The following is a 27,993-nucleotide window of genomic DNA, read 5'->3' on the forward strand; positions in this document are numbered from 1 at the left end:
CCGACCTTCTGCTTTCTGCTCAGTCGAGACACATGGGAGAAACCGAATTCCAGAGTAATTGGTCAAGAAAAATAATTTTTAAAAAGCATCCATACACATACCCATTCCCGTATCAGGAAATGATTTTAAAAAACAGCAGACCCTCTTCAAGCCAATCAAAACGACATTCAGTCTGTTTCGCTAAAGCAGTTCATTTACAACGCGATAGAAAATAGCCTACAAATTAATTACAGTGACTTTTTTGTACAAATAAAAATAAAGGAGACTCAACGCTTGGCTTTTTAAAATCTAGATACACAGTTGAGGCTGTTTATTCTGTTCAGGAGGAGGAGAGAAAAGGAAGGGAAGGGAAGGGAAGGAAAAGTTGGGGGCGGAGAATTTTTCCTTCCAAGGTACAGGGAAGATGCGGAACAAAGCAAAGTTAAATGCAACATCCTGAAGATAAATAAAGAGCAGGATGGAAGAATACATATTAAAGGGAGAAGTTAAAGCTTCATTTGCTGGATGGAAATCAATATTTAGGGAAGGGAAGGGAAGGGAAGGGAAGGGAAGGGAAGGGAAGGGAAGGGAAGGGAAGGGAAGGGAAGGGAAGGGAAGGGAAGGGAAGGGAAGGGAAGATGGATGGAGAAGGAGGAGGGGAGGGAATGGGAGGGAAGAGGAAGGAAGGAAGGAAGGAAGGAAGGAAGGAAGGAAGGAAGGAAGGAAGGAAGGAAGGAAGGAAGGAAGGAGAGAGAAAGGGAGGAAAGAGGAAAAGGAAGGGGAAGGGGTTGAGTAAGGGAACAGAGAAAGGAATCCATGTCATCTCTTGTTTAGAGAACGAGGGGGTCATTCCAGAAACACTTTTCTTGCTCTAATCACATATGATGAAAGAAAACTAAGGCAATTTTGGTTTCTCTTCTTTCCCCCTCAGATGACAGGTTTCCTCTGATTTTATAAAAAAATATCTTCTCTTAGGTTAGACCCTGCGATGAAAAATGCACAGACAACAGATTAAGAAACCCCAATAGCCCCTCCGTAATCTCTTTCCCCGTACTCACATACACATCATCAAACTTGGAAAGCAAAGTTTATTAGATGTCCAGCCGCATCTTGTAAGGAAGCTGCCGATGGGTGTCCATCAAGCTGAAGCTGTTCCATTGTCCCTTGATTTCCTCAACTCATTCCAAGATCCATCCTTGGACAAAATGTTTCATGTTCCTTCTTTTTTCTTCTTTCCGCTTGTCTTTGCTGACTAACACTTCTCTTATCTCCCCTCTTGGGACTCCTTGATCATGCCATCTTGGAAGTCCAGACTCTAAAGGTGCTCCTGCTACAAGTTCTTCAATCCTATATCAAAACTGGGCGTGATCAACTTCATCCAGCCAAGAAGCAGGACTTGCTGGAAAATCTGGATACCCTCCACTGCTTCCTGTAGAGAGATCTGAACCGGGTCCATTCCCACTCAACACTCTCATGGGCTGAGGCACAGTTTGTCCCCCTTGGCCTACAATGCCCAAGCCATGGTCTGGGTAAACCAAGCTGGACATTAGAGACTGGTGACCAGACATAGCTTGTAAGGACCCTGGTGAGGGGGGTATTCCGTAAGGGCTGTTTGAGCGAAGATCATGGAATTGGTCCTGAGTTGGAATGCCGCTGTGTTCCAAGGAGAAGCTTGTACTGCTCCCCGCTTGTTTTGCCAGAACGGGTGAGTTTTCCCCAAGATTGTTGTAAATCCCATTGGGATGGTTGATGTCAGATATAGAAGGTTCATCTGGAAAAAGGAAATGGGAAAGTTGGAGAGTGAGTGGGATGACAACATTGGACATCTCCCTCAGGACCATTCTTTTGGGGAAGAACCTCCATGTTCTTCCTTGAAGAACCATCTCCTCGGAACTTCCTGCCCTCCACTTGCTAAGAAGAGAGGAATTGGACTGAAGTCCACACTGGTACCTGGGTTGGAGAAGGCTTGCCTAGAATATTCCCATGGTGCCATCTTGGACATGCTTACTCTCTTTCCCTTCCTCCTTTCTTCTTTTCACATCCCTCAAAAATCCACTTTCCCAAAACATCTCTGCCCCAACAAATTTGCCATAAGCTTAATCTACAGCCATACTTTGGTTTCCATTCAGTGATGAACCCAGTTTTGGACTAGTTCCAGTTCACTGGACAAAAGCACGCTGAATTCAAACGTGCAACAGAGCTACAGGATGCATCTTCCAGACAAAGGCAGCTGCAAAGGAGGTTTAATGTCAAAGACCACATGATGCCGCTGCGACAAGTTTGACACATCTGAATCTACTTTGGGATTCAGTTTGCCATGACTGCTACACTTCACCCTCCAGTGGAGAAGTGACGATTGATCCAGGAGAAACATCAAGGAAAAAACTTCCTGGAGAATCAGATATTGTAATTTTCTAAACTGGGGAAAAAATCCAAACACTGTGGGCTGAATATAAGTCACCCCCCCCAACCCAGAAACAAGCTTACAATTGAATAATCTTAGCCAAAACAATTCATGATTACATGACTGTGTCTACACAAGACACATAACTGAGCCCAGCATGTTAAGCGTGGTGAGCATTAACCACGGTTTAGTTATTTTTTTCTTTCTTTCATGGTGGTATAGCACGCAAGACCTGGTCAGTCAGTCTTAGACCAAACAATGGGCAATGGCTCCCTTGAATCAGCAAGTATGAACTCATATACTTTGGGGTTGAGCCAATGACAGAGTACAAAAAATGAAAAGATGTAGAAGATTATAAGGAGTGTTCTTGGGAGAGCTACAAATTATTACTGGGGGCAGGAAGAGATGGCAAATATTGGTCCGTGCAGAGCCTAGGAAGAATCGAATCCATCTTGAAGGCATCTAACCCAGCAAGTGAGGCCCGTTCATGAATCAGTGTATTGTACAAGGCCAGAAAACAGGAACATTCGGGATATGGTAAATATTCAACTATGGCATGTGAATATTTAATTGCATTTAATAGGCCTTGGTCATAGTTTGCTTTCTCCAGAAAAGTCCCTGCTTCTGAGCCTGAACCCTAGCTCTAACCCAGAATAATCCTATTGCAACCCACAACAACAGTCAAGAAGTTTCCGTGAAGGATAAAGAGGTCAAAAAAGTCAAAATAGTGACCACAACTGTGCAATCAAAGCCCTCCCCTTAATGCGCATGGATATAAAAAAGGGGTGAGGCATGGATTAGGCCATGGGCAGCCATCTTGACTTTTTTGACCCTCTCTCCCTTGTGGACGCCCGTGACGGATGCTCAGGAGGGGGCGCCTCCTTCCCACATGGCTTGCAGAATCGTTGCGTTCTGGAACCCAGCTTTGCAAGGACACCGTTCGGATTTGTCGTGTACCTGTGAAAGAAACCTCAGCGTCACTGTCTGGTCCTTCTTCCTGAATGCTGTCCTTGTCGGATTTGGAATTCCCCCTTGATCGTTTCATGTTCCTAAAGTATTGCCCCCACCTCTGCCTTCCAGCATCTTTCTTCAGGCGCTTTTCTTTGGCCCTTCTGTTCTGGAACCACACCTGGGGATTGAAAAGAAGGGATATGTTTCAGCGCAAATCGAAAAGCAAGCAAGGTGTTGTTTCGGACCCCTTAGAGCATCATCATCATCGACGCTCTTTAAGGAACGCGTCTCCCTCTGTCCTTCTTGCCGTGTCCTTCTTCCTTTTGTTTCTGGGTGAAATAGTTGCAAAATTTAAAAAATGCAAACAAAAATTGGCTTTCATTGTGAAACACGTATTCCAGAACACAGGCAGGATTTGGAAATGGGGGAAGGAGGTGACACTGAAGAGGATGCACAGTCTCGGTGCCTGTGGCATTTTGCAAATAAATTCACCAGGTGACAAAAATGTTCTCTCTGCTATTAAAAATGTACCACCATAAGAAGAAGCCTAAAGCTAGATCTGGCCAAGGGCCATTCAACGCAGTCTTTTGCATCCCACGGGAGCTTTAACGCTAGGATGTGCAAATTAGAAATAGTGAAAAAGTTGAAATGGCGCCACCGGGGTGCCAGCAAAGCCCCGCCCCTTTTCCAGCAGGCGGGGCACACATTAAAAAGAGGGCGGGGCTTTGATCATGTAGCGGTAGCCCCCAGCTTGATTTTTTTTGACTCTCCAGCATCCTCCAGGAATTTCTCCAATCCTATTAAAATGGTTGATGCCAAATGGTTTCACCAGTTATTTGTGCAAATTAGATATTTGTGGCTCAGGGTAAACAAGGGAAAAAACAAGGGAAACAAGGGGAAAACAAGGGAATTTGTGGCTTAGGGAGAAAAAAAATTAGATATTTGTGGCGTAAACGAAAACAAGGGCAACACCCATCAACAGTGACCTGGACTCTTCCCCATGCAGGTCACCATTGTCAGAGCTCATGATGTTGTGGACTCCAAATCATTTAATGCCCAGCCAGCTAGGGCAGTGTGGGCTGAGGATTATGGTCACCCGACATAAATGGCAAGCAATATGCCAGAAAAGGTCAATCTGGTGCCTGTGATTTGACTTCCCTGACCTTCTGCTGTGTTGTACCTCTTGATTCTTTCATGGATTGTGGTTACCTAATTATTCGGTTCTTCTACTTATCCAGAGATATTTACAAGCTAGTTTCTACTGCATATCACTGAATTTTGGCCAGTTGATTTGAGCATATCTTGCCCACATGCAAAGCAGGAGCTGAGAAGTCCTGGGAGCTGGAGAAGATGATCTGGAGGTTGGACAAAGGCTGGCTGGAGACCTATCTGAGGACACTTAGTGGAGGACAATTTTAATCAGCAAAAGATGATTTAGCACCCATTGAATCCTGTGTCCAGTTCTGGCAGCAGGGCTTGGAACCAACCGGAATAAATTGGAGTGAGTTCAGAGGACAGCCAGGGTATTGACCTCACGTCTTAGGAGGAATGGTGAAAGGATCTGGGTATGTTCTTCTATAGGCCAGGCAGAAATAAATACAACTTTTTCCCCCTAGTTCCTTATTCTCTACTTCTCCCAAAGGCAAGACCAGAACCAGGGGTTAAAACTAGAAGGAAAGAGTTTTGGGTTAGACATCAGGAGGAATTTCATGACTGTCTGAGTGATCAGCCAGTGGAACAGGCTGCCACATGAAGCAGGGAGTTTTCCTTTGCTGGAGGACTTGTGATGGAATGGAATTATGAAGGCCAAGCTCAGGGAGATAAACATCTTCTTAGCTCACCAGAACCGCGTGAGAGGAACAAGAGGATGAGACTGGCACCTCCCTGAGGAATTCACACTGTTGTGGCTGGCTGGCTTGGGAGCTGGGGTTTCAGTCTGGGAAGATTCTTGCTAGAGGTTGTAGCTAATAAACATAGCTGGACTGAATTGGCATTGTCTCTTGACATGACATGATGTCAGGCCTAGTGCAAGGAACTCCAAGAGACAATGCCAATTCAGTCCAGCTATGTTTATTAGCTACAACCTCTAGCAAGAATCTTCCCAGACTGAAACCCCAGCTCCCAAGCCAGCCAGCCACAACAGTCTGAATTCCTCAGGGAGGTGCCAGTCTCATCCTTTTGTTCCTCTCACGCGGTTCTGGTGAGCTAAGAAAATGTTTACCTCCCTGAGCTTGGCCTTCATAATTCCATTCCATCACAGGACTTCAGGCAGAGGCTGGAGGATCTCCGGTCTGAGATGAGCCGTAACAGATCCTATCTTAATGAGGAAGGTGGCCTCTAAGATCTCTCCAAAACCCCAAGATTCTTTGGAATGCTCTAGGTTTCCAACAGTAATAACAGTAATTGGAGGAATAATAATACATCTGTTATTGAGTAATAATAATCTTTTTATTGAATAATAATAATTAGTTATTGAAAACAACTGGAGAAAATCACAAAATATAGAGACCTGCAAATAGAAGTAGAACGACTGTGGCAAAAGGAAGCAAAGATGGTGCCAATAGGAATAGGTGCCTTGGGTGCCATCCCAAAACATCTGGAGCACCCCTTGAAGACCCTCAGCATGGACCAAATCACCGTCAGTCCATTGTAAGAGAGCTTTACTTGGAACAGCGTCCATCCTGCAATGATACCTTTAACGCCATCAAACAACATCTGCCTTTCCCAGGTCCTTCGAAAGGACTTGATAGGTGGACAAAAATGCCAAATCCAGTCTAAACATCTGGCTGACTGTGCAACCAACCATGATTTGTTAAATGTATGTACCATCTGACTCTCAATAATTGGAGGAATAATTTTTCCAGCAATAATCATTGGAACCATAGCCACCAGTGCCAAACAGGGAGTTTTTTCTGCCTCCCCCCACCCAAATTTCCTTCAGTTTAGATTTGCTTTCAAGAAAAGATGCAATTCTCACCCACCAAATGGGTGGCTGTTCTTCCTTAGTGGTAAGACAGCCACTGCGGGATGCAAAGGTCCTTTTTCACATTGCCCCATGATCTCTCGTCCCGTCTAGAAGACATCAGGAGAAGTTCCTCCAGACGGTACTTTTTCAACCCCACCATTAGTGCCCCTACCAACGGGTGGGAGCTACTTTTGAGAAATCATGGGAGATTCCCTTCTGCTCCTGGGGAAATGCCCTTGCCCACAAACTAGGATCAGAACTTCTAATTCTTCTTCCAACGGCCGTCTGGGCTTCACCTTCCACCCCTCATCTTGGTCAGCTCGGTTACCTTTCCTCTCATCTCCAGAGCTATCACCCACCTGGACAACTCTCATATCCAGGCCTGTTTCGGAAGACAACTGTTCTCTCACGTGTCGAGCTGGTTTGGGCGAGTTGTTGTACGCGTTTTTCAAGGTTTCCAGTTGTTTGGCAGTGATTGTCGTGCGGGGTCGCTTCGCCGTGGACTCAGCCTCTGCAAATGTTCCAAAGAGTTAAAGTGTAAAAGTCGGAAAGAGTTTGTCTGTGAACGGGGTGCTGGGGGCATGAAAAAGTTCAAGTTGGCTGTGGGGACCATGTGATGGAAGCCCCACCACTATTTTACATACATTGCCTGGGTGATGCATGTAAAAAAGGAACAGAGCTTCAGTGGTGTGGCCATAGCCACCATCTTGACTTTATTGACCTCTCCTCCCCCAATCCCCCCATGGATGACTCTGCCTCTCCTCTTACAATAACAAAGATTCCAATCCAACGAACGCATTTGAAATAAACACAAAAAAACAAAGATTCCTGTTGCTCAAGTGGTGATTTGACAAGATTTCCACTGTTCTTAGCTAATCTCCATTTGGATGATTGGGAAGGGGTCCGATGCAGCAGCATGACTGGCTGCAATTATTGCTACTGTTTCGATCGACATTTTTTAAAGAAGGCAGGGATGTAACATCTGGAAGATGTTCTTGAAGAAAGTTCCAGGCTTAAAAGGAAAGAATGGAGGCAAATGCCTTGGACTAGTTGGTGCAGGACATCCTCTCGATTCAAGGATGATACATTCCAAGGGCAAAAACACAATCCAGGGAAAATGACTTCATCTTCATTTAAATTTACTTTACATGTGAATTAATTACATCAGGTTGACATCCCATGTGCTGAAGAATGTCCTCTCTGTCTCATGAAAAGTTACTACAGTATTCATGGACAACTTTGGTCTGGGGCCTCAGAACCCACCCCAAAGACTGAGGAGGCCACATCTAATCCCAGGGTCACAGGCCACGGGCCCACATTGTAGAAGGATCTGCCAAGCACTGCATGGTTCCAGGTGTGTTTTATTCCAGAGGAACTAAGAGAATGCAGTACCACCAAAGTAAGCATCAATTAAAGTATCTCCTTGTTTTCTTTTATTTGGTCTTCAAATATTAAAGCATACCAAATCCATGCTTTTATTCCTTTTTAAAAATTGCTTCTCTTTTGCCAGAACAAATATTCCAGTCAACGTTTGCTTAACCTGTGAATAATGCCATGGCATATTAAAGAAGAACATGCTTATTTTGGGATAAACTTTTTGTGAATGCCATACAGTTGGCATGCAAAGGTTTGGGCTCCCTTGGTCTGATTGTATGTTTCACTGAATCCCTATGTGATCAGAAGCTAAGATTATCTCTACATAGTTCAAAGTTAGATATGATTTAGCTAACTATCAACTAGGTATTAACAGTCAAAAACTGAGCTTGAATATTTCATGAAAGCAACAATTGGCAATATACCTCCAAATCAACCAAGTATTTATAGGAAAAGGAGGGTTTTAGAATGGCCTTCTCTATACTTGAATATTCTTGAAAATCTATGGGGAAGTCTCATACATGGATTGCCTGCAAGGAGATCTAAGAATATTTCTAAGCTAAAAGAGTACTGCAAGGAAGAGTAGGAAAAAAAATCCATAAGCAAGAATGGAAAGACTTTTAGCTGGCTACAGAAAATGTTTGGAAGCTGTTATTTCTGCCAGAGAGGGTACAAAACACTGGGTGGAATAGTGCCTAAAGTTCTGCACCTACCATATTCACTGTTTTCTTATTTTGAATCTGTAAACAGCTTGCCTGCAGTTGCAGGTTGCATCCAGATTTGTGGAAAGATGTCATGAGGTTGCCTTAGGGATTCATTAAAGCATCCAGGTTGACCAAGGCTGCCTAGATCTTTGCAGACACTACATAATAGAGGACATCATGTGTAGTCGGAAGCCAGGCAATTATTCCGCCCGCCACAGTTATGGGTACTGTGGCTTAGCAACCTTTCTGTGCATGGAAATCTACCCGCCATGACTTTCTAGCTTGGAACCACAGATTTTGAGAGGGGGAATCCACACCCATTTGGAGGACAAGTTGGAGAAGACGTCTGTAGGCAACAAGGTAGAAAAAGACACGAGCTGAACCCAAACCATTTTCTTTCTCTGCTTCGGCCAACTCACCTCTCTGCTTGGCGGTCTCGTAGTCTGCCTTACAGACCAGCCGGCTGTCCTCCATGAGGTAGAATTCATCTCCCGTGGCCAGCTGTCTCTTGCAGACGATGCAGGAGAAGCAGTGAAGATGGTAGACAAAGTCCTGGGCCCTTCGCACGACTTGGGTGGGAGGAATGCCTTGTTGACAGGCCGCGCATTTTGTCCCAAACCTCCTGTTGATTAGACCAGGAGAAATTAAATGGGTTTTTACTAGAAGTGGGCAAAAATTCAGCTCATGCGTTCTTTTTTTCCTGGACATTTATGGGCTGTTTCAAACTGAAAACTGCCAAGATGGTTGAGACCTGATCAGATCACTTCTGGTAAAGCTGAAAGGGATTTTTGGAGCTTGGTAGGGTCTGTCTCAATCATGAGACGTTTCAGACATGACACATGTTAAAAATAGGAGAACTTTGATTGCACCACTGTGGCCCCTGTCTTGACTTTTTTGACCATACAGACACCCCTGTTCTTGAGTTAAACTGTGCTGCAGTGAGGATGAGACAGAAAGACCCATAAATTGATGCTCTTAACAGGCAACATGCTTTGGAAAACATTAAACTCCTGCTTAGAAGTGGCCATTAAACAGAGATAATTTTGTTCACACAGGCTTAACCTAGTGATTTTATTAACTCATTTCCTGGTTGTTGATCTGAGTGAATAAACAAGCTTAGTATTCTTAGAGCAGGGTGGGATACAAAACAGAAGACAATGGATCTTCAGCACTTCTGCCTTTCACTGTCAGTTGCTACGTAAGACCAGCCCAGTCCTGCCCAAGGTCCGGAGTCACTGGCTGTCCACTGTGGGATACAAAGTCCTTTTTATTCCATTTTATTTTCAAAATGTACCGGTGGCCCTTCAAAGCTTCCTTCTCCCAAGGCAGCTTGCAAACCCTTCCGAATCGCCGTTCACATTCTTAAAATGGAAAAATATTCAATGTGAACACTGCAACAGATCAGAGTGGAACGCAGCAGATATCAAACTAATTCAAAGATTCTAAGGCAGCCTGGAAATTAAAACCCATCGGCTTAAAAGGCCAGTGCTGTCTGGGGCTGCATTAACAGAAGCAAATCACAGGCGAGAATTGTTCCATTGTACTCTGCACGAGTTAGACTGGGTTTGGATCCAGTTCTGGGGCCAAATCAGGGACGTGGAATGGAATGGGAACAGCAAGCAGGATGTTACGGGACCTGGAAACCAAGCCGTTCGTGGTTAGCTTAAAAAAGAAAATCGCAAAAGTATATGTTGGAAAGATCAACTCTTTGGGAGATCAGCTCCTGTCCACTACAAGAGCGTTGCTACAGCAAGACTGAAAAGAGATCTGACTGTGAGCTACAAAGATCTAAGAGGCTGTCACATGCGAAAGGAGGTTGGGCTGATCTCTGTTGAAAGCAGGGATGTTGAGGTTAAAAGAAAGGGGAACCTGGCTGGATCATTCAGAGGAAATTCCTAATTGCCAGAATGGTTAAGCAGTTGCAATGGTATGTGGGAATGACTGTGGGTGACAGGAGGGAGAGCTGCAAAGTGTGGAAAAGGTGTCTCAGCCCACAGAAGGAAAAGGGGCGTGGGAAGCATCTCAGAAGGGACCCTCCCTAGTTTTCCAGAGAGTAAAAGGACAGGGAGGGAGAAGGGCTTGGAGATGGTCTGTGGGAATGACCTTAGGAGACGGAAGGGAGAGCCACAGACCGGACAATGGGTATGGAAAAGGTGTCTCAGCCCACAGAAGGAAAAGGGGTGTGGGAAGCATTTCAGAAGGGACCCTCCCTAGTTTTCCAGGGAGTAAAAGGAGAGGAGGGGAGAAATACTTTCAGTCTTGCAAGATTCTGTTAATGTAACCTCACAGTAAAGATAGAGCTAGGACTCCTGGTTCAGCTTCTTGTCTGGACTACCTTGCAGGGCTGACATCAATCTTGCAAGTCGTACTTCTCCATTTCTTTACTTTTCATGGCAGTTGTCTAGTCTGTGGCTCTTCCTCCTGTCTCCCAAGGTCATTCCCGCATACCACTATGGCAGTCTGCCTAGGATGGTGTACAGAAGATCCCCCCATGGCTTGGTGGAGGTTTTCAAACAGGGGCTGGATGCCCACATTCAGGGGTGGTTTAGTGCAGTGTTTCTCAACCTGAGCCATTTTAAGATGTCTGGACTTCAACTCCCAGAATTGAAGCATGCTGGCTGGGGAATTCTGGGAGTGGAAGTCCACCCCTTCCAACTCATGCATTCTGTGAATCTGTGACTCCTTCCCAGCTTACGGATTGGGGTAGATTTTGTGATTCTATAATATTAAAAGCCCTGGGAGAACAAACCTGGTTTTGTCTGAAGTTGTAAAGGACTATATGAGATCCAAGTGTCACATTCTGGGAAAGATAATCTGCAGGGCCATTACCGGAAAAAGGGCTGGATTGGAGAAACCAGAACAACCAACCCAGCGAAGCACACATGCTTATTACAGCCCTAAGTCCAGATACAATCAAAATATACAATAGCTCATGGATCAGGGAAGACAGATGTGTCCTCTCTAGGGCCAACGGGCATTTCCATGGACCCTACCCAATTTTACACAGTTAACGCAGGACACACTGGAAGATCAGGGGCCTGCCCACTTTCTGCCTCCTTCCTGTAGATCAGTGTTTCTCAAACTTGGCAACTTTAAGATGTGTGGACTCCAATTCCCAGAGTTCCCCAGCCTGCCTGGCATCTTAAAGTTGCCAGGTTTGAGAAACACTGCCGTAGACTTCCTCTGTTGAAAGGAGGAAAATGTTGGAGTTTGGTTCTCAGCAACATTCGTATTGGAGGGACTACCTCAAGTCAAAATAACAGATTCTCCTCCACTCCTCAATGCTTTGAATCAAAGTGTGAAAGCAAGTCAGCCTGGTGAGGAACAATTAAAGCATCTAGGTCTGCTTAGCCTACAGAAGAGACAGCCGAGGGGAGATATGGGAGAAGTCTCCCAATATCTGAAGGGTTGCCACAGAGAAGAAGGAGTGGGCTCCAGAAGGCAAGGCTAGAGCCAAGAGTTAAAATGATAAGGAAGAAGGTTCAGGCTGGACATCAGGAGGAACGTCCTAGCCATACAAGCTGTCTCCTGGGCTAGAGGTCCTAAAATAGACATCAATGATCCAAGATGCTCTAGTGCAGCGTTTCTCAACCTCAGCCACTTTAAGAAGTGTGGACTTCAACTCCCAGGATTCTGGCTAGATGGGGGATTCTGGGAGTTGAAGCCCACGCTAAGATGGCTGAGGTTGAGAAACACTGTTTTAGTGGATCCGGCACTGAGCAGGGGTTGGAGTAGGTCTAAGATCCCTTCCAACCTTATGATTCTATGGCTGTCCAGGTCAACCCACTGGAAGGAGACCTGTGAGCTGATGTTCTTGTGAAGCATCTGCAGCTCGTGCTCTTATCAGGGGAGACCTGACCCAATTTGGCTCTTCCGGTGTTTCAGAGAGAACAGGACCACCATTCCTCCTGCTGGCTGGGGCTGGAGGGAGGTGTAGTCCCAGGTTAGGGAAAGGGGCTGAAGACAGAATGCCACGCCTGGCCCCGACCCCCAGGCTGGCCTCGGTCCACTCACTTAAAGAAGTCCTCCTTGCAGTAGACGCTCTCCCCGCGGCTGAAGCACTTCTCCGCCAGTTGCACCTGGCAGTCGTGGCATCGGAGGCATTTGCTGTGCCAGTGCCGGTCCAGCACCTTCAGGATGAAACGGTCCACGATGGGTTGGTTGCAGCCTGCGCAGAGTGGGATGTCTAGGGAAAACAGTTCAAGGGGAGAAAGCTCCTGGTGGCTCTTCATTCAAAGTTGGCCCTTCCTCCCTCCCTGCCCCTAAGATCGCAGGGCTCCCCCCACTCAGCTCTTGAAACCCACGTCATCTCTGGTGTCCCCTCGATTCCCAGCCGTGCTCCCAGGGTGCAAAATCTACAACCTGCAGGCATGGGGCCTTCCAGCGTCCTTCTCATGGCCCCAGAGCAAGCCAAAATGGACAAGTGACCCCTTGTTAGGGCTGTGAAAGGCATTCAGTGGGCACTGTCATCCTTGCAAAGGGCTCTGCCCCTTAAACTTCTGCACACACACACACCCTAGAAGGCCAGAAGTGGCACATTTGGAGGGCACTCTCGCCCAGCCACCCCCTTCTTCAAGCCATCAAAGTTACGTTCCGTCCTCCTTCTGCCACAATCACATTTCTGCACCAATTAACTCTTGTTTCCCTGTTTATTTCTCCCCCCCCGCCCCACCTTCAGTGTCCTGGCTGGGTTCTCACATTGCATTTAAGCCACTGCTTTTGCGTGTTGTGTTGTGAGAACCATTAACAAACCATGTTGAGGTACTAGGTCACCATATGCGACCTTCCCTTCAGGGACTCAAGGTAGTCTGCGTAGAACTCCCTTTTATTTATTTTATTATTTCTTTATTAATTAAATTTTTCAACTGCCCATCTCCCCCCAATGGGGGAACTCTGGGCGATTCACAACAAACATTAAAAACATAAAATATATAAATAAATAAAACCTTAATTAAAAACATTACTAAAAAGAAGAAGGAGAGACCCAGAGGATGAAAAATCTGAGGCTGAAGGCAGAAGGCCTCTATGGGGCTAGCCATCCCCATGCTTTTCCCATTTCCCCCCACAAAAACACTGCTGTGAAAGAGGCTGGGCTGAGAGAGAGCGCGGCAAGCTCCGTTGTCACCCTGGGGCAAATCTAGACAATTATGGTTTATTCAACAAGCCATTGTTGTGCAAAGAATTCCGTAGCATCTTATGCAAGTGCTGAGCTGTGAGAGAGAGAGAGAGAGAGAGATGATAGAGAGACGATAGAGAGACGATAGAGAGATGATAGCGTACATAGCACTCCTTCAATTTTCCTAGAAAACAACAACTCTGTGAAGTAGGCTGAGCTGCAAGAGAGTCACAGACCCACAGGGCCCATGGCTGATAGTGGACCTGAATCTCTCCTGGGCCAGCACCTGAACCACCAGACCAGACTGCAATGTTCCTGGAACAGAGGCATCATGCTCAATAATAAAACAACACCTTTGGTGATAATGATGCCTTTGGGTTATGCCATAGAGTAAGCCATTATGGGTCTGCCATAGATACCAAATAAGAATAAAAATAAGAATAAGAATAAAGAAATAATAAGGAAATAAATGAACTGGAGAAAATCGCAAGATGCAAAGACCTGCAGATAGAAGTAGAACGACTGTGGCAAAAGGAAGCAAAGAGAGTCCCAACAGGAATAGGCACCTTAAGTGCCGTCCCAAAACATCTGGAGCGCCCCTTGAAGACTACTGGCATTGACAAAATCACCATCGGTCGATTGCAAAAGGCAGCTTTACTGGAAACAGCTTCCATCCTGCCACCATACCTTGAACACCATCAGACAAAAACATCTGTCCATCCCAGGTTCTTGGGAAGGACCTGATAGGTGGACAAAAATGCCAGATCCAGTCTAAACATCTGGCCGACTGTGCGACCAACCATAATAATTATATTTTTTAAAGTGAAGCAGATGCAATCCAGGGGGGTCAAAATTGCTGTCCAGAGCTCTTGCTACTACAAATAAAAATGAAACGCAGAAGCTTTGTTTTTCAAAGTCCTACCCAATGGAAAATGTAGTTGAAACATATACAACTATACTGAAAAATGCGATTGGAATAACTAGTTTTAAAACGACACTGCACTAGCCCAGGGAAGTGCTTCTCCCTCAGTGCCCTGTTTCCCACCAGGCTTCATCGTGTTAAACTAGGACCCCAACCCAGTTTGGCTCCTTGTCCTGGGGGGGGGGGGGGGCGGGAGCAAAGCAGAATCCATGGCCAGGGATTCCCACCGGAAAGGGAGGGAAATGGGTCCCCTGAGGAAGCAGAAAAACTTGAAAAGGAAAAAAAAAATGAGGTTGAAAGAAAACAACCGGGTCCCCAACCATTCAGATCTCATTTTCTGGAAGCATAGTTGGCAGAGTGTTTACATACATGCACACACAGACATACACACGCCTTGATTAGATTATTTATACCCATGCAGTAGATAATTTATATACATACACACCTTAAATCAGTGTTACTCAACTTTAGGAACTTTAAGATGGGTGGACTTCAACTCCCAGAATTCCCCAGCCAGCATGGCTGGCTGGGGAATTCTGGGAGTTGAAGTCCACCCATCTTAAAGTTCCCAAAGTTGAGAAACACTGCATTAGATTATTTATCTACACACTGTATACACTAGTCAATTTATATACACACACACTAGAGTTACTTACACAGAAACATTACATGCACACACTAGACAACTTATACACATGAGATAGGGTATTTATACGAACACGCACACACTGGATAATTTATGTGCGCATGCACACGCACACACACACAAAGGTAGAGTATTTACACACACACAGAGACACTAGACATAGTATTTATATACACGCAAACACACTAGAGTATTTATACACACAGACACCTGAGATAAAGTGTTCATATATGCATATACAAACACTAGGAAATTTATACCGAGAGGGAAGGAGGGAGAGTTTTTATATATGCATATACACTGGAGTATTTATACACCCACTAGATCATTTGTACAGACATATACACACATATGAGATAAAATATTTATACATGCACCCACAAACACTAGATCACTCACACACACATGCACACGCAGACACACATCCCAACTTGGAGACCAAGGGAGGTTGCTGTAGTTTAATAGGTGGTTTGGGATTAGCTGGTAGCAATCCCTAAGCCCCCTTTTGCAGTGCGACCCCCCTTCACTGCAAAGCCCCTCCCACAATTGCTTAAGGTTGCAGACCTGTCAGTGAACCAAGCAGCGAATCTCTTCTTGCTCGTCCCCTTCATCTTTTCCTTCTTTCCCTCCCTCCCTCCCTCCCTCCCTCCCTTCCTCCCTTCCTCCCTCCCTTATCCTTCCTTCCTTCCTTCCTTCCTTCCTTCCTTCCTTCCTTCCTTCCTTCCTTCCTTCCTTCCTTCCTTCCTTCCTTCCTTCCTCCCTCCCTCCCTCCCTTTCCTTCCTTCCTTCCTTCCTTCCTTCCTTCCTTCCTTCCTTCCTTCCTTCCTTCCTTCCTTCCTTCCTTCCTCCCTCCCTCCCTCCCTCCCTCCCTCCCTCCCTCCCCAAAAGGTCGCAAGCCGGCCCAAACTCCCCGTGCTCGACGTGCAAACGGTTCAGACGCTTCAAAAATTCCCTCGGCGCCCTTTAAATCGGGGGGAAAGTGAGCCACCGGTACATTTGATCTCCTGGTGAATTGCTAAGTATTCTGTAAAAATAAATTGCAACGCGGCAAGCTGTGAATGGGCTTGGCGGATGGGAAGAAGCGCGGTTTGCAAGGACCAGAAGCGCCAGTGAATGGTGATGCTGTGAACTGGATCTCGCCCTGTTCTTTCTTTCTCTCTCCTCGTCTCCCAAGTTTTTTTATTTACCTGCAGGTCCTTCCGAAAGCAAAGCCCGGACGGGCCCGGGGGCCCCGGCGCCCCTCGGCGTTCCCTCCCAGCTCGGCCGGCGCGCGGGTTTCCTCCCTCCCGCCAAGCGGAGGGCTGGATCTTGATCCCCCCGGGGGTTCGCCCGGCTTCCGTCGCCCTGATCGGGTGTCTGAAGGGGAAAGGCGTTTTTCAGGGAGCATTAAATGCTCCACTGGACACCTTGCGAACTCCCATCGACTGGAGGCCCCATTGCTCAGCATATGTCTATTTTATTATTTAAACATGCATATGCATTTTTTTTGGATTGAAAGTATAATATTTATCGACTACGAACCCCTCTCCTGCGGGATCCCCGCAGAAATGCGTAGCGGGCTATCCAAAACTCCCTCCCGTTAGATTTGTCTTCAAATGAAGATTTATACATAATTTATGCCCGGACGCAGAGACGGATACCCATCCCCCGTTGCTTGCTGGCGCTGTTCAAAAGGCCAAAAGAGAGTAAGGAAAAGAAATAAAAAACTTGGGAGACGAGGAGAGAGAAAGAAAGAACAGGGCGAGATCCAGTTCACAGCATCACCATTCACTGGCGCTTCTGGTCCTTGCAAACCGCGCTTCTTCCCATCCGCCAAGCTCATTCACAGCTTGCCGCGTTGCAATTTATTTTTACAGAATAGTTAGCAATTCACCAGGAGATCAAATGTACCGGTGGCCCACTTTCCCCCCGATTTAAAGGGCGCCGAGGGAATTTTTTTTCCCCCACCTGAGCGAGAAATATTTTTCGACAAACGCCTCCAGCTGTTGGAAAGCCGGTCCGGCGCCCGGGCGCTCCGCAAAGCCCTTCTTGGAAGCCGCCGGCCTCCCCCTCGCCCCCCTCTCGGCTCCCCGGGCGCCCAAAGTCTCCTCCAGAAACGGCGAGAAACCTCCAGCCGCGCCGCGCCCGCTTTTCGTCCGTGCGAAGGCCGAGCGAGGCGGAAAGGCGGGGAAGCGCAGCCGCCGCGTCCCCGCGCCCGAAACCGGGACTGGAAGAAAGGCGAAAAGAAAGCGAAACTGAATTCTCCTCGCGGGCCTGCACCGGAGCGAATGTTGCCGTTCCCACGACGCGCGTCCCACCTTTGGGCGCGTTCCCTTCTCGCCTCCTTGCGTTCCACGGGCCCCGTCCTTTAGCAGGTTGGGTTCCCCGCGTGTTCAGTGGCTTCCTCTCCTTCCACCGGACGCGTGGAATTATTTCCCACTTCGGCGTGACACGCATTTAACTTCTGCGCTTCCTACGTGCTTTGCCTCCCGCGCGTTTCTGTGCTTCCCGCTTGGTTCGGGCGGTTCAGTTTAGCTTGTGACTCTCCCCGGGAGAATAAAATCTGCCGTTTGAATTAGGCCTGTTTCGGGACCGACTAGGCTGCTCCGTGAATTCAGTTCCGACGTACTTCCAGGGGCTGAAATAAAAGCCTTTCGCTCCGCACCCGCCCAACGCCGCGGCGTAACGGAAGCGGGACTGTGGGAGTCACTCCCGTCCCCTCTAATGCTCACCCCAAAAGACATTTTGTAGCGGGGGGTGGAACTGCTGGAGCTGGGGGGGCGTCCAGATGCTTAAATGTGCTCGTTTTGTATTGAGACTCAGTGTCTTTTTCTAGACAAAAACGCCTGTTCTTTCCAACTAAATGGCCCCGCCCGGTAAGAGACATCAGAGGCCAATTCCGTTGGAGTCCCCTAAGTGTGAAGGATATGTAGAAAATATTTATTTCCCTTTAATTAAAAAAAAATCAGGATAGCAAATAACAACTCTTGCAAAACGTGGCTTAACGAAGTGAGAAAACAATGTTCACTCACCAGTGAAATTAAGCAAAATAGAGTCAGCTCTCCTTTAAAACCACAGCTATATTTGGTAATTTTCTTGGCAGCGTTACAGAATTAATTGGGGAGATATTTTTCTGACTTCCCAGACTCGTCTAAAATCCTGGGATTTCCTGGTGGTGTCCCATCCAAGGACTAAAATTAAACCCTGCTTTGTTTTCTAGTTCAGCCAAGGTCAGCTGCCCCTCAAAGACGCCCCTCCCGATTAAACCAGTGAAGTCTAAGGGGTGCCAGGGCTAGAGTGCCCTTAGCCTTGGAGTGGTGGGAGAAGCTTTCTCACGGGGGCGGGGCCAGGACTTAAAAAAGCGATTTCTCTGACATTCGATTGGCGTTAAAATGCTATTCAGTGAATTAATTACTGTACAATAATTATTGGTGTATTAATTTTTGCAGGCAACTTTGGCAAGGGAAATAGGGCCTTCGCACCCAAAACGTGGAAGAGCACAGCACATGCAGGACCCGGGCAGGGGAGAAATGATTTCCACCGGGATTAAGCTGCGTGTGAATGTGATCCTGCCAGCTCATCCCCCGCCAGTCAGCCACAATCGCTGACAGTCACTGCATCCATTGGCAAGATAAAGGCGTCCAGTGGCGGTGAGTTCCAGCGGTCCATAGCAGACAAAAATCGAAGTGCCGTTTTGGATGTAGGGAAACCGGCAGAGCGCTTCCTCCCTCACTTTAGCCGACGGAAGCGTGAGCCTTAAGAACTGTATTAGGACAGCACAGCATGCTTCGTCACTTTTGCTGCAAGGGGACTCTGGATTTTTAAAGACCTCTCCCCCCTTTTGACATGGGAAGGGGGTGATTTAAATGCTCTGCTGCTATGTTTCTTGGTAGGGCTGCTGGGTGCAACTTTTTGGGGCGTGGGTCCAAAGGACCACAGATCCATGGCTGGTCTTGGGCTTGCAGCAGTCAGCTGGGACTGACCAGGTCAACTTCCAGATGCCACAGGGCGCTGCGCTAACACCAAACGGCACACTGGATTCTCACCCCGCCCCCCCTTTGGGGCTTTTTCGCTTGCCAGACTGAAGGGGCATGCAAATGGTCTGGGGCTTGGCACGCCAGGCTGAGGCCAGCTCGCAATACGCCCCATTTTTGGTTAGTGTCACAGCTCAAATTGACTTTCCCATTTTTTTTTCTTGTTCCCCCCTGAATTTTTAGGCTGGGTTCTCTTCCTCTGCTCCTCGTCTGCCTTGCAGGAGGTGTGTCTGTGGGGGTGGGGGAGAGAAAGAGGGAATCCAAATGAGTCTTTACCGGGGAGGGAAGAGTTTCTGAATAAGAGGAATCAAACGGGGCTCCGCGTGACATCTGCATGAGCAAACTCGTTTCACTTGACCGTAAAATGTTGGCTCAAAAATTAGAGGGCCAGAAAGAGAGGCATGGAGGGAGGGTGCCTCGAAGTCCTGGGCCCAGCCCTGTTCGCTGTTTGGAGGGAGGCTTTCTCAGAGGAGCAGAGGATGCAAAAATGAAAATCGAGGCCGCCTTGCTATGAGGAGGTGGCACGACCACGGGCCTCTCAAGCCACGGGAGAGATTGAACACAAAAGCAAGCGCCAAATTCTTCGCTTGCGAACCGTAACTCCAATGCACAGGTAAATAGATGGGGAGATCTGTCTTGGGAGGGATGTCTGCAGGGGAGGGTCAAAAAAGTCAAAATGGCGTCCACAAACTGCGAGCTTCGAATGCGTGTTTGTGGCTGCTGTCCTAGTCATGGGACGGGGGTTCCAAAAGGCTGGCGTGAAAGCACTCATTGCCAAAAAGAAAAAAGAAAAAAAAATCCATGCAATTTTAGGCTCCATCAAGAGAAGTTGAAGCGGCAGCATTCGCTTCGTTCTGCCTTGGCCAAACTCCCTGGTGAATAAAGCGGCCCGTTCGGGGTGCCCCACTTGAAGAAGGATGTAGAGAAAACGGGGCCAGTTTAGAGAAGAGGAAGGAGGACGTCCGGGAGGAAAATTCAGTCCTCAGAAGACTGGAGGAGCTGGGAGGGCTGCAGAGCGCGAGGAATACGGATTTAGGTCACCGGAAGGCAGCAGAACCCCCAAGCCAAAGTGGGTGAGGTTGGGCTTTGGGGAGGGTAGGCTGCATCTGTCTGGGCGGCTTGAGTTTGCCCCGACTAGCTGGCCTTGAGGATCCCTCCCACCTCAGGAGGATTGTCCAGCCGGAGGGACCTTTCAACACGACCAAACTGCTTTTGCCCTTCGGCTACTGCCAGGGAGGGGGCACCCCTCCAGGTGTTTTCATGCCCCCCCTTTCATATTGACTCAGCGGTGCTTTTGCCCGAGTGTTGGCACAAATTCCCAGGCGGTGGGCTGGGGCTTAATGTGAGGAGAGGGTCTTCCAACAGCTGCCAGGGAAACAGATGACTCTGGAGGAGATTTTCTGCAGGACTCATCCAGGGGGATGCTTGTGGCCTCAGGAAAGACTCCTAGCCTTGTATGTGGTTAAGAAACATGTTTTCTCTTCGTTCCTAAACGGTCCAAATGGCCCTAAAATAATGACATCAGATAAACCTTAAACAGGTTTACTTTGTGAGAAAATTACGGGGGGAGGGGGGGTAAGTACGATCTCATCCAGTGGGACTATCCCACTGTAAAGATGATCCAAGGGCTGCATTTAATCAACAGCCACCATACAAACCTTGGCTTGTTTAAACATGGTTTCCTGTACAAGCCTTAGTGGCCTGATTCACACACAGTAAAGAGCACAAGCCATGGCTTGGAAACCACGATGGCAGAGTGCTCAGCCCAAACTGAATGTATGACTTTGGCTGTGCTCAACATGCTTGACTAGATCATCTGAAGACCAGCAGAAACATGGTTAGTGTTAACCTTGATTACTTTGGGGGAATTAGCCTGTTGTGCCAATCTGGCCCTTTTGACTAGGTTAGGGTTTCATAGATGGCTGAAATTCAAGGAAACTGGGTTAATTCAGTAACCAGGTTGTGTGGGGGAAGAACAGCCCTTTCTCTAAATGAATCTGACATCAAGGCAAGTTTATGGTCAGCAAAATAACCAAGTTAGAAAGGATTCAGGAGGGCAGTCAGGGACGTTCGTGGGGAGGTTAAAAAAGTCAAGATGGCCACAACCATAGGATTAAAGCTTCACCCTCTTGCATGTATATCAATGCATATTTTAAAAAGGGGGTGTTCCATTGCAGGGCTGCGGCTGACATCTTGACTTTTTTGACCCCACCCTGGGGAAGCCCCTCTTGCTTGGTTAGGGCGTTTAAGAGTCCACAGATGCTCCAGTCCAGAAAATGGGTTAATTCAGCTACCAGGTTAAGGTTATTGTATAAACCCGGCAAAGATTTCTTGAAAGAGGTGAGAAAAACTGGCCATTTTTTACGGTAAGAAAAGAGAGATAATTTAAGGGCCCCAAGAGCCGTACTGACCAGGGGACGATGGGCGTTGTGGTACAGGCTAGGGGCTCGGAGGGTGCAGGCTAGGGACAGCCCGTCGGCTTAGAAAGCCCCGCCCCGCCAGGGGACTGGACCCGCCCTTCTGACGCCCGCCTGCCCGCCCGAATAGGCGGACGGAGCCGGGTCCCCCACTGCAAAAATACGACGCCTTGTCTCTGGCCGTCAGCAGCATTCGCTCCCGGCCTCCGTGGGAGGAAGCCCCTCTGAGCCCCGCGAGGTCGCGCGATCATCCCGCGTTAAAGACCCGGCACTTGCGCCCAATCCTAAGGACACCCCGCGACCTCGGCTGGATTTGCTTCAACCCGAAGGGGGGTTAACTAATCGCAGTATTTGCAGCAGCGGAATTTAGGGGCCTCGCCAAGATTGGGACCCCCCCCCCCCCGCCCAGAATCTTAGCGGCGAGGACTTCAGGTCCAACCTGGGCTCCTCCAGCTCCCATCATTCCCGGCCAACCTTGCCCGGGATCAGTCTGGTCTCTGTCATCAGTCCTAGCTGCGGGATCCTGACGTCGGAAATCACATTGTTTCTCTTTGCTATTTATTACTTGGATTATTTTTCTCCGTTTTATAGGCTACCTTTGGCCTCCAATATATATATATAATAAAACAATGATAAAATCAAATATAAACAGGTTATATAAACGGGAGGGAGGGCGGGAGATAGATAGATATAGATATATGATTCCTGTTTCTTCTGAAGCTACCGTCCGAATTGTTCCGGCTCTTTGATCGACTTTTCTGCTTGTTGGAGACCAGACGCTGCAAAGCTCAGTTTTACCCTGGCGTCCAATTCGAGGGACGCGCGAGACTGAAGTTGCTAAAATCGGAATAATTCTAAATGAACGCATCTGTAGCACAGCTGGGGTGCGGAGGGCCCGCGAGGACAAGAAGGGGTGAGGAAATAGCGCACGTCTCTACTTCATTTCCTCTTTTATTGCTAAGAGGGGCCCCGCCCAGCGGGTTCAAAGTCCTGCGCCCGGAAGCCCCAGGCCTTCAGGGCGCCCGCGCGCCACTGACTCCCCTCGAAATCGAAGCGGATCTTGCGAGCGCTTAACTTTGGGCCGGTCTCTGACGATCTTTAGGCGCGTTTGTTCAGACAAAAATGATAAAATGATAAAATAAAATTATAATATAATACAAATAAGAAAAAATAATAAAAATAAAGAAAAAGTTTTCAAATAAACGTTGCAAAAAAAAAAAAAAAGCTGGGGGAGGGAATCCAAGAAAATTAAAAGTCTCAACTACAGGTCAAGCCTAAACGAAAAACAAGCAGAGATACAGTAATTGCTGAGGATAAATAAACCCGGGTTTTCTGTCGGCGCCAAGCCCCGGTTCTGTGACTCTTCTTCTTGTTACTATTACTGTATTATCATATCATCATGAAGCCGTTCGAGGGCAACCCGCTCCCGTATTTATGCTACTTTCTTGTTAATCAAATTACGAATGTCCCCCAACTTCTCTTTATCCATGTGCTGTTTCAGAAGCCTTGCGGAGGGGGGTACGAGGAATACCAAGCGTTATCATCATGATTTCTTGCCGGGTAAATATTACAGCAGGAACCTCGGTCTCATAAATCTCCTTTCTCCCTTTTAATAGTGAGAGTTATCATTGCAAGGAATATCTGGAATTAGTTTGAATTCCCAAGTCGAAATAATGATGGTGATGATGCAATGTCAGCAATGTATCCTTACTTTTATTTTTGTGAATGGGGCCAAATTAGGTAAAATGTTCCTTTTAAAATAATCTTGGAAAGGAAGCCGCTCAGCCCCGCGCCTAATCCTGGAGCTAAACTTTGAACCGCCGTAGATTAATCAGCTTGAAGCCTGCCCCGAGGCAAATTAATCAACTTGAAGCCTTCGCTGATTAGTCATTCGAAGGCGAGGGGAGCTAACGCTTAATCGGCTGAACCGAGAGGTCGGGGCTGTGCCCCCAGACCTCCCTCGCCCCGCGTTGCTTCCGGGCTCTTGCAGAGACAGGCGGTCCTCCGACTGGGCCGGACGCTCGGAGGGCGCCGAAGAAGAAACGGACCCCAAGGGAGGCACCGCCCTACCGCCCGGTCTCTCCTCCGAAGAAGGGCCCGGGAGGAAGGTGCAGATCAGGGAAGGGAAGATCCAGCGCAAAGGGAGTGGATCCGGACGAGAAAAGCCTTTGCGCCCTCGGCGATCCGGGCGCACCTTCCGATCTGGCGCCGCGGCCCTGGAAGCCTCTGCTCGTCCCAGCACCGCTGGGCGCGCCCCGCTACTCCGCCCCCGCCTGCCCTTTCTCCCCGCCCGCTGAGCCCTTCTGCTTCCCTGCCTTGGGGCGCCGCCAGACTGTTCCCAGCAGACCCGCGGAGCGCTGGGGAGCCCGGCCGGCTGGGGAGCGTCTCCGCCGGTGCCCAGCTCTCCGAGCAGCCCTTGGCGGCGCAAGAGCCCCGTCCCAAGCTCCACCGTGTGGGCAACGGGCGGGAGAGCTCCCGAAGGAAGGAAAAACCGCCGGCCCCGCGCAACAAGCGCTGCGCCTTCCGGCCCACTTGCGCGCTTTCTACGCGGCGCCAAGCCGGGCACGGAGCCGGGCAGCGCGAGGCTCTCCGTTTTTATTGATTTATTTAGTTTCCCTTGAATTGTATCTTGATCTTGGGAGCTTCTGTAAGGCCAAAGACGGTATTAGAGATGGTGGTGATGATGATGATGAAGGAAGAGGAGGAGGAGATGATGAAGATGGGGAGGGGGAGGGGGGCTTGAAAGGAAGGAACAGACCAGCAGGGCACGAACAAGGCTCCCGGATCTCCTCCGTGGGTTTCGGTGACTGGCCTCGTTCATTCCTGGGACGGGTCTCCTCTGGACTCCAAGGTCAATTCGGTCAGCCTGGACCCTCCCCCCCCAAAGCGCCGCTTTCCAATGGGGGGGGCAGAAAGCCAAAGAAAAGAGCCCACTTAAGCCTCCTCCGCTGAGACCAGACCCCTCCCCTCAACCGTCTTTCCCCCCACAAGACAGGAACAGGAATCGGACAAGATCGTCGGGTGCCAAAAGAGCGCGGGCGCGGGGGAGGCGCAGCTTTTTGCGGCCGGGGTCCCTTTGAAGCCGGAGCGAAAACCCCCAATTCCGAAAACTTTCGCCCTCTTCCAAGCCTTTCCTCGGGGGCCCGCGTCCCCCGCAGCGGCGAGGAGGAGGGTTTGAAAGAAGACTCCCCAAGGGGGTCTCCAACACCTCACCCCAGCCGCCCCTCCCCGCCCCCGCCCGATGAAGTCGAGAAAGCGAGTGCGCGGGCCGCTCCCGCGTTGCAACCGCGGCTCCTCAGCTCTCCGCCGCCCGGGAGGAAAGCGGGTTTCCCGCCCCGACGCCAGACGCAGCCTGCACTTGGGAACGGACCCCGCCGGGCGGGAGGAAGGGGGAACGAGAGCCCCGCGGGAGAGCTGGAACAGCGTGGGCTTGGGTTGGAAAAGGGGCTGAAAAAGACAGAAAGGAGAATTTGCGAGCAGGGACGGAAGCGCCGCGCTGGAACACGATTCTATTGCATTACATGTAGGCGATTCAGCCCAGCGCAGCACGAGGTATTGGATAGGCGAATAAACATATAATCAAAAGCGCCTCTATCACGTCGGTTTGGGATCACAGTGTCATATTAATTATATTATACTATATGATATTAATTATAGCCCAGCCTAACATAGCTATAAAAGGCGTATCTGGAACAAAGCGTAGGGATCCAGTGATTACACGATATTATTTCTGTTAGCATCACAAGAGATGTGAGAATAACTCTATCGTGATGGGAGGGGGCCCCCCAATCGCTTTGCGCGGCCTTTCGCGGAGGGCCGTGCGGGGTCTGCTGGCCTCCCACCGGCGTGAGGCCGCTTTGGGTCGCTCAGCGGTTTTGCTCCTGCGGACGCCAGGGGACGGAGCAAAGGGGGTGGGCAGGCTGAGAAGCCCATCATCCACAACCAGAATGGGATTTGCAGTGCATGCATCTGGAGGGCGGTTGTTGGCCAAGTTGAAACAGGCAGCTTCCTGAGACTTACAAATTATCAGATCGATCACAAACCAATAATAATAAATAATATCGCAGTGGTGGTGGGGGGGTTCCCCCCGGAAAGGTCAACAAAGTGAGTTGTTCTCTCTCTCTGGAGTTAATCCCCTACTTTTCGTTATTTCTCTTTTTTTGGTGGGGGGCTCTCTCTCCGTCCTCTGAGAATTGCAGTAGGCCTATTAAGCCACCTATTTTCACATTTTAAAAATTAAATCATTTGAGTTGCTATGACTCGCACAGCAGAATTGAGGGGAGGGTGTTTCAGCAGCTGGTTTTCATTTTGTGCCCTCCTTACGTTTGTAGGAAATGGGCAACTAATTTTCCTTCCTTTGCAATAAAATTTAGAATTTTCTGTTGGATTCTACTTAAGAATTCTCCACATCCGGAGTTCTTAATAATGTCAGTTATGGAACAGGGAAGCTCCATATTGTTTCCAAGCTAAAAAGAAAGCCAAAAAGGGGGACGAATAAATTATTATTATTATTATTATTATTATTATTATTATTATTATTATTATTTCCTGCTCTTTTTTTCCTTCCTCTTTCCCTCTATCTAGAAAAAGGAAAGAAGGATGAGGAAGGATGAAAAGAAAAAAGGGAAGGAAAGAGGAAACACAAGATTGATTGATTGATTGATTGATTGACTGATTACGAAAGGAAAAAAGCTTGAAGCAAGACATAAGAAAAAACATCAAAATGAGACAAAAGGGAGACAAGATGGATGGTTGGTTGGATGGATGGATGGAAGAAGGAAGAAAGGAGAAGAGGAGAGGAGAGGAGAGGAGAGGAGAGGAGAGGAGAGGAGAGGAGAGGAGAGGAGAGGAGAGGAGAGGAGAGGAGAGGAGAGGAGAGGAGAGGAGAGGAGGAGAGGAGAGGAGAGGAGAGGAGAGGAGAGGAGAGGAGAGGAGAGGAGAGGAGAGGAGAGGAGAGGAGAGGAGAGGAGAGGAGAGAAGAGAAGAGAAGAGAAGAGAAGAGAAGAGAAGAGAAGAGAAGAGAAGAGAAGAGAAGAGAAGAGAAGAGAAGAGAAGAGAAGAGAAGAGGAGAGGAGAAATGAAGTGAAACGAAAAGGAGCAGAGGAAAGTCGGGGCTTGGGAGGGGCGCTTCACTGGGCGCAGAGGGTCCCTTCTGGGGCTGCGCTTCAGCCCGCGAGGAGTCCCCGGTCAGCGGGGCTGGAGAAGCGGGCGCCGATGCCTACGGGGCAGGGGCGGGGAGGGGAGGAGAGGAGAGGCAAGGCCTCCCCCCCTTCTTAATCCCCTGCGCCAGGAGGAACGCGGAGGGTTCCGCCAAGGTCAGGATGCCGCGCAGGCGGCCCGGTTCTTCCTTTCCCTTTCCGGGCTAGGAGGAAAGGAGCTTTTTTGGACTCCTCTGGATCTGGCAGCGGCGATCAGTTCTCCCTAAGAGAAGAGGACACAGCGGGGCTTCTAAACAGAAAATGGGGTCCTACTTTTGGGGGCCTTGGCTCCCCACCCACCCACTAAAAAGTTACTCGGATGCTGCCTGGCTTCCGCGCTGAAGGGACACCCACCCACCCCGCCGCCGCCGCCACCCGGTTCCTCCAGTCTCCCCCAGTGCGCATCTCCTGTCCTCGGTGGACGTTATGGACGCCCGCCGCATCTCGGTTCCTGGACTTATTCTACCGTTATCTTATCTGCCGCTCGGAACCATCCTTTCCCCCCCCATCCCCAAAATAACAGGAAAGACGCCAGAGCGGCGTGTGGAGGTTCTTCTTCACGGCTGCTCCTCCCGCGGGCAGGACACGGGGCTCAGAGAGGGGGCTCCACCCCGCCCCAGTTTCCACCCGTTTCCTTCCATTTTACTCCCCCAGCTCCAGGCTGCAGAGCCCCTGCTCATTTTGGGGTCCCTGGACCTGAGCTGGGCGGGTGGAGGCGGAGGACCCCTCGCCCTCCTCGGCTCCTGCCGCCCCCAGCAGGATTTTTGCTCCGGGCTTGGTGGCGGGCGCCTGGCCTCCAATGCCTCGGGGTGGGGGTCAGGGCCAAAAATCCGGCCGGGATGGCTTAGAGTGATTGGGCTTTCTGGCCCCCCGAGCCGGGCCCTTCCTTCCCCCTCTTCGCTCTGCCTCCCCCTTTACCTGGGCGGCCTTCCGGGTTTCGCGCCAACAGCGCCAAGAGCGTCTCGGTGCTGCTGGGGGGCTCCCGGCCAGCGCCCCCCCTCCGCCGCCGCACCTCCTTCCCCGCGTCCATCTTGCTCGCCTCCCGCTCTTGGGAAACTCGACCAGCCGGGCACTGAAGATCGGGGGGGGGGGCGCGGGGGGGCGGAGAAAAGCTCCGCAGAAACCTCCCCTTTAAAGACAGAGCGAGGCTCTCCCGGCTCCTGGCCAGCGGCGCTCCGTCAGCACCACGGACAGCGGGGGAGCGAGACGGGTCTACCGCAAGGGGGGAGGCGGGGGAGGAGTCACTCGTCCCCCCCCGCGGAGGGGAGGACATTAGGCGGGGGGGCAGCAGGAATGGAGGCCGA

General features: G+C 49.2%; 1 protein-coding gene across 1 annotated transcript; it reads right to left on the minus strand.

Moving 5' to 3' along the window:
* Positions 1 to 1,331: 1,331 nt before the first annotated feature.
* LHX3 (LIM homeobox 3) lies at positions 1,332 to 27,719 on the minus strand. Its single transcript, XM_088147270.1, has 6 exons — positions 27,608 to 27,719; positions 12,392 to 12,563; positions 8,797 to 8,999; positions 6,659 to 6,810; positions 3,341 to 3,512; positions 1,332 to 1,750 (listed from the first exon to the last, which is right to left on the minus strand). The coding sequence occupies exons 1-6, from the start codon at positions 27,717 to 27,719 to the stop codon at positions 1,332 to 1,334; spliced, it is 1,230 nt and encodes a 409-aa protein (XP_088003396.1).
* Positions 27,720 to 27,993: the final 274 nt, after the last annotated feature.

Source organism: Python bivittatus, unplaced genomic scaffold (assembly GCF_059951505.1).
Source record: "Python bivittatus isolate LINGU-HERP-01145 unplaced genomic scaffold, Pbiv_v1 ctg000160_np1212, whole genome shotgun sequence".
Taxonomy (NCBI): domain Eukaryota; kingdom Metazoa; phylum Chordata; class Lepidosauria; order Squamata; family Pythonidae; genus Python; species Python bivittatus.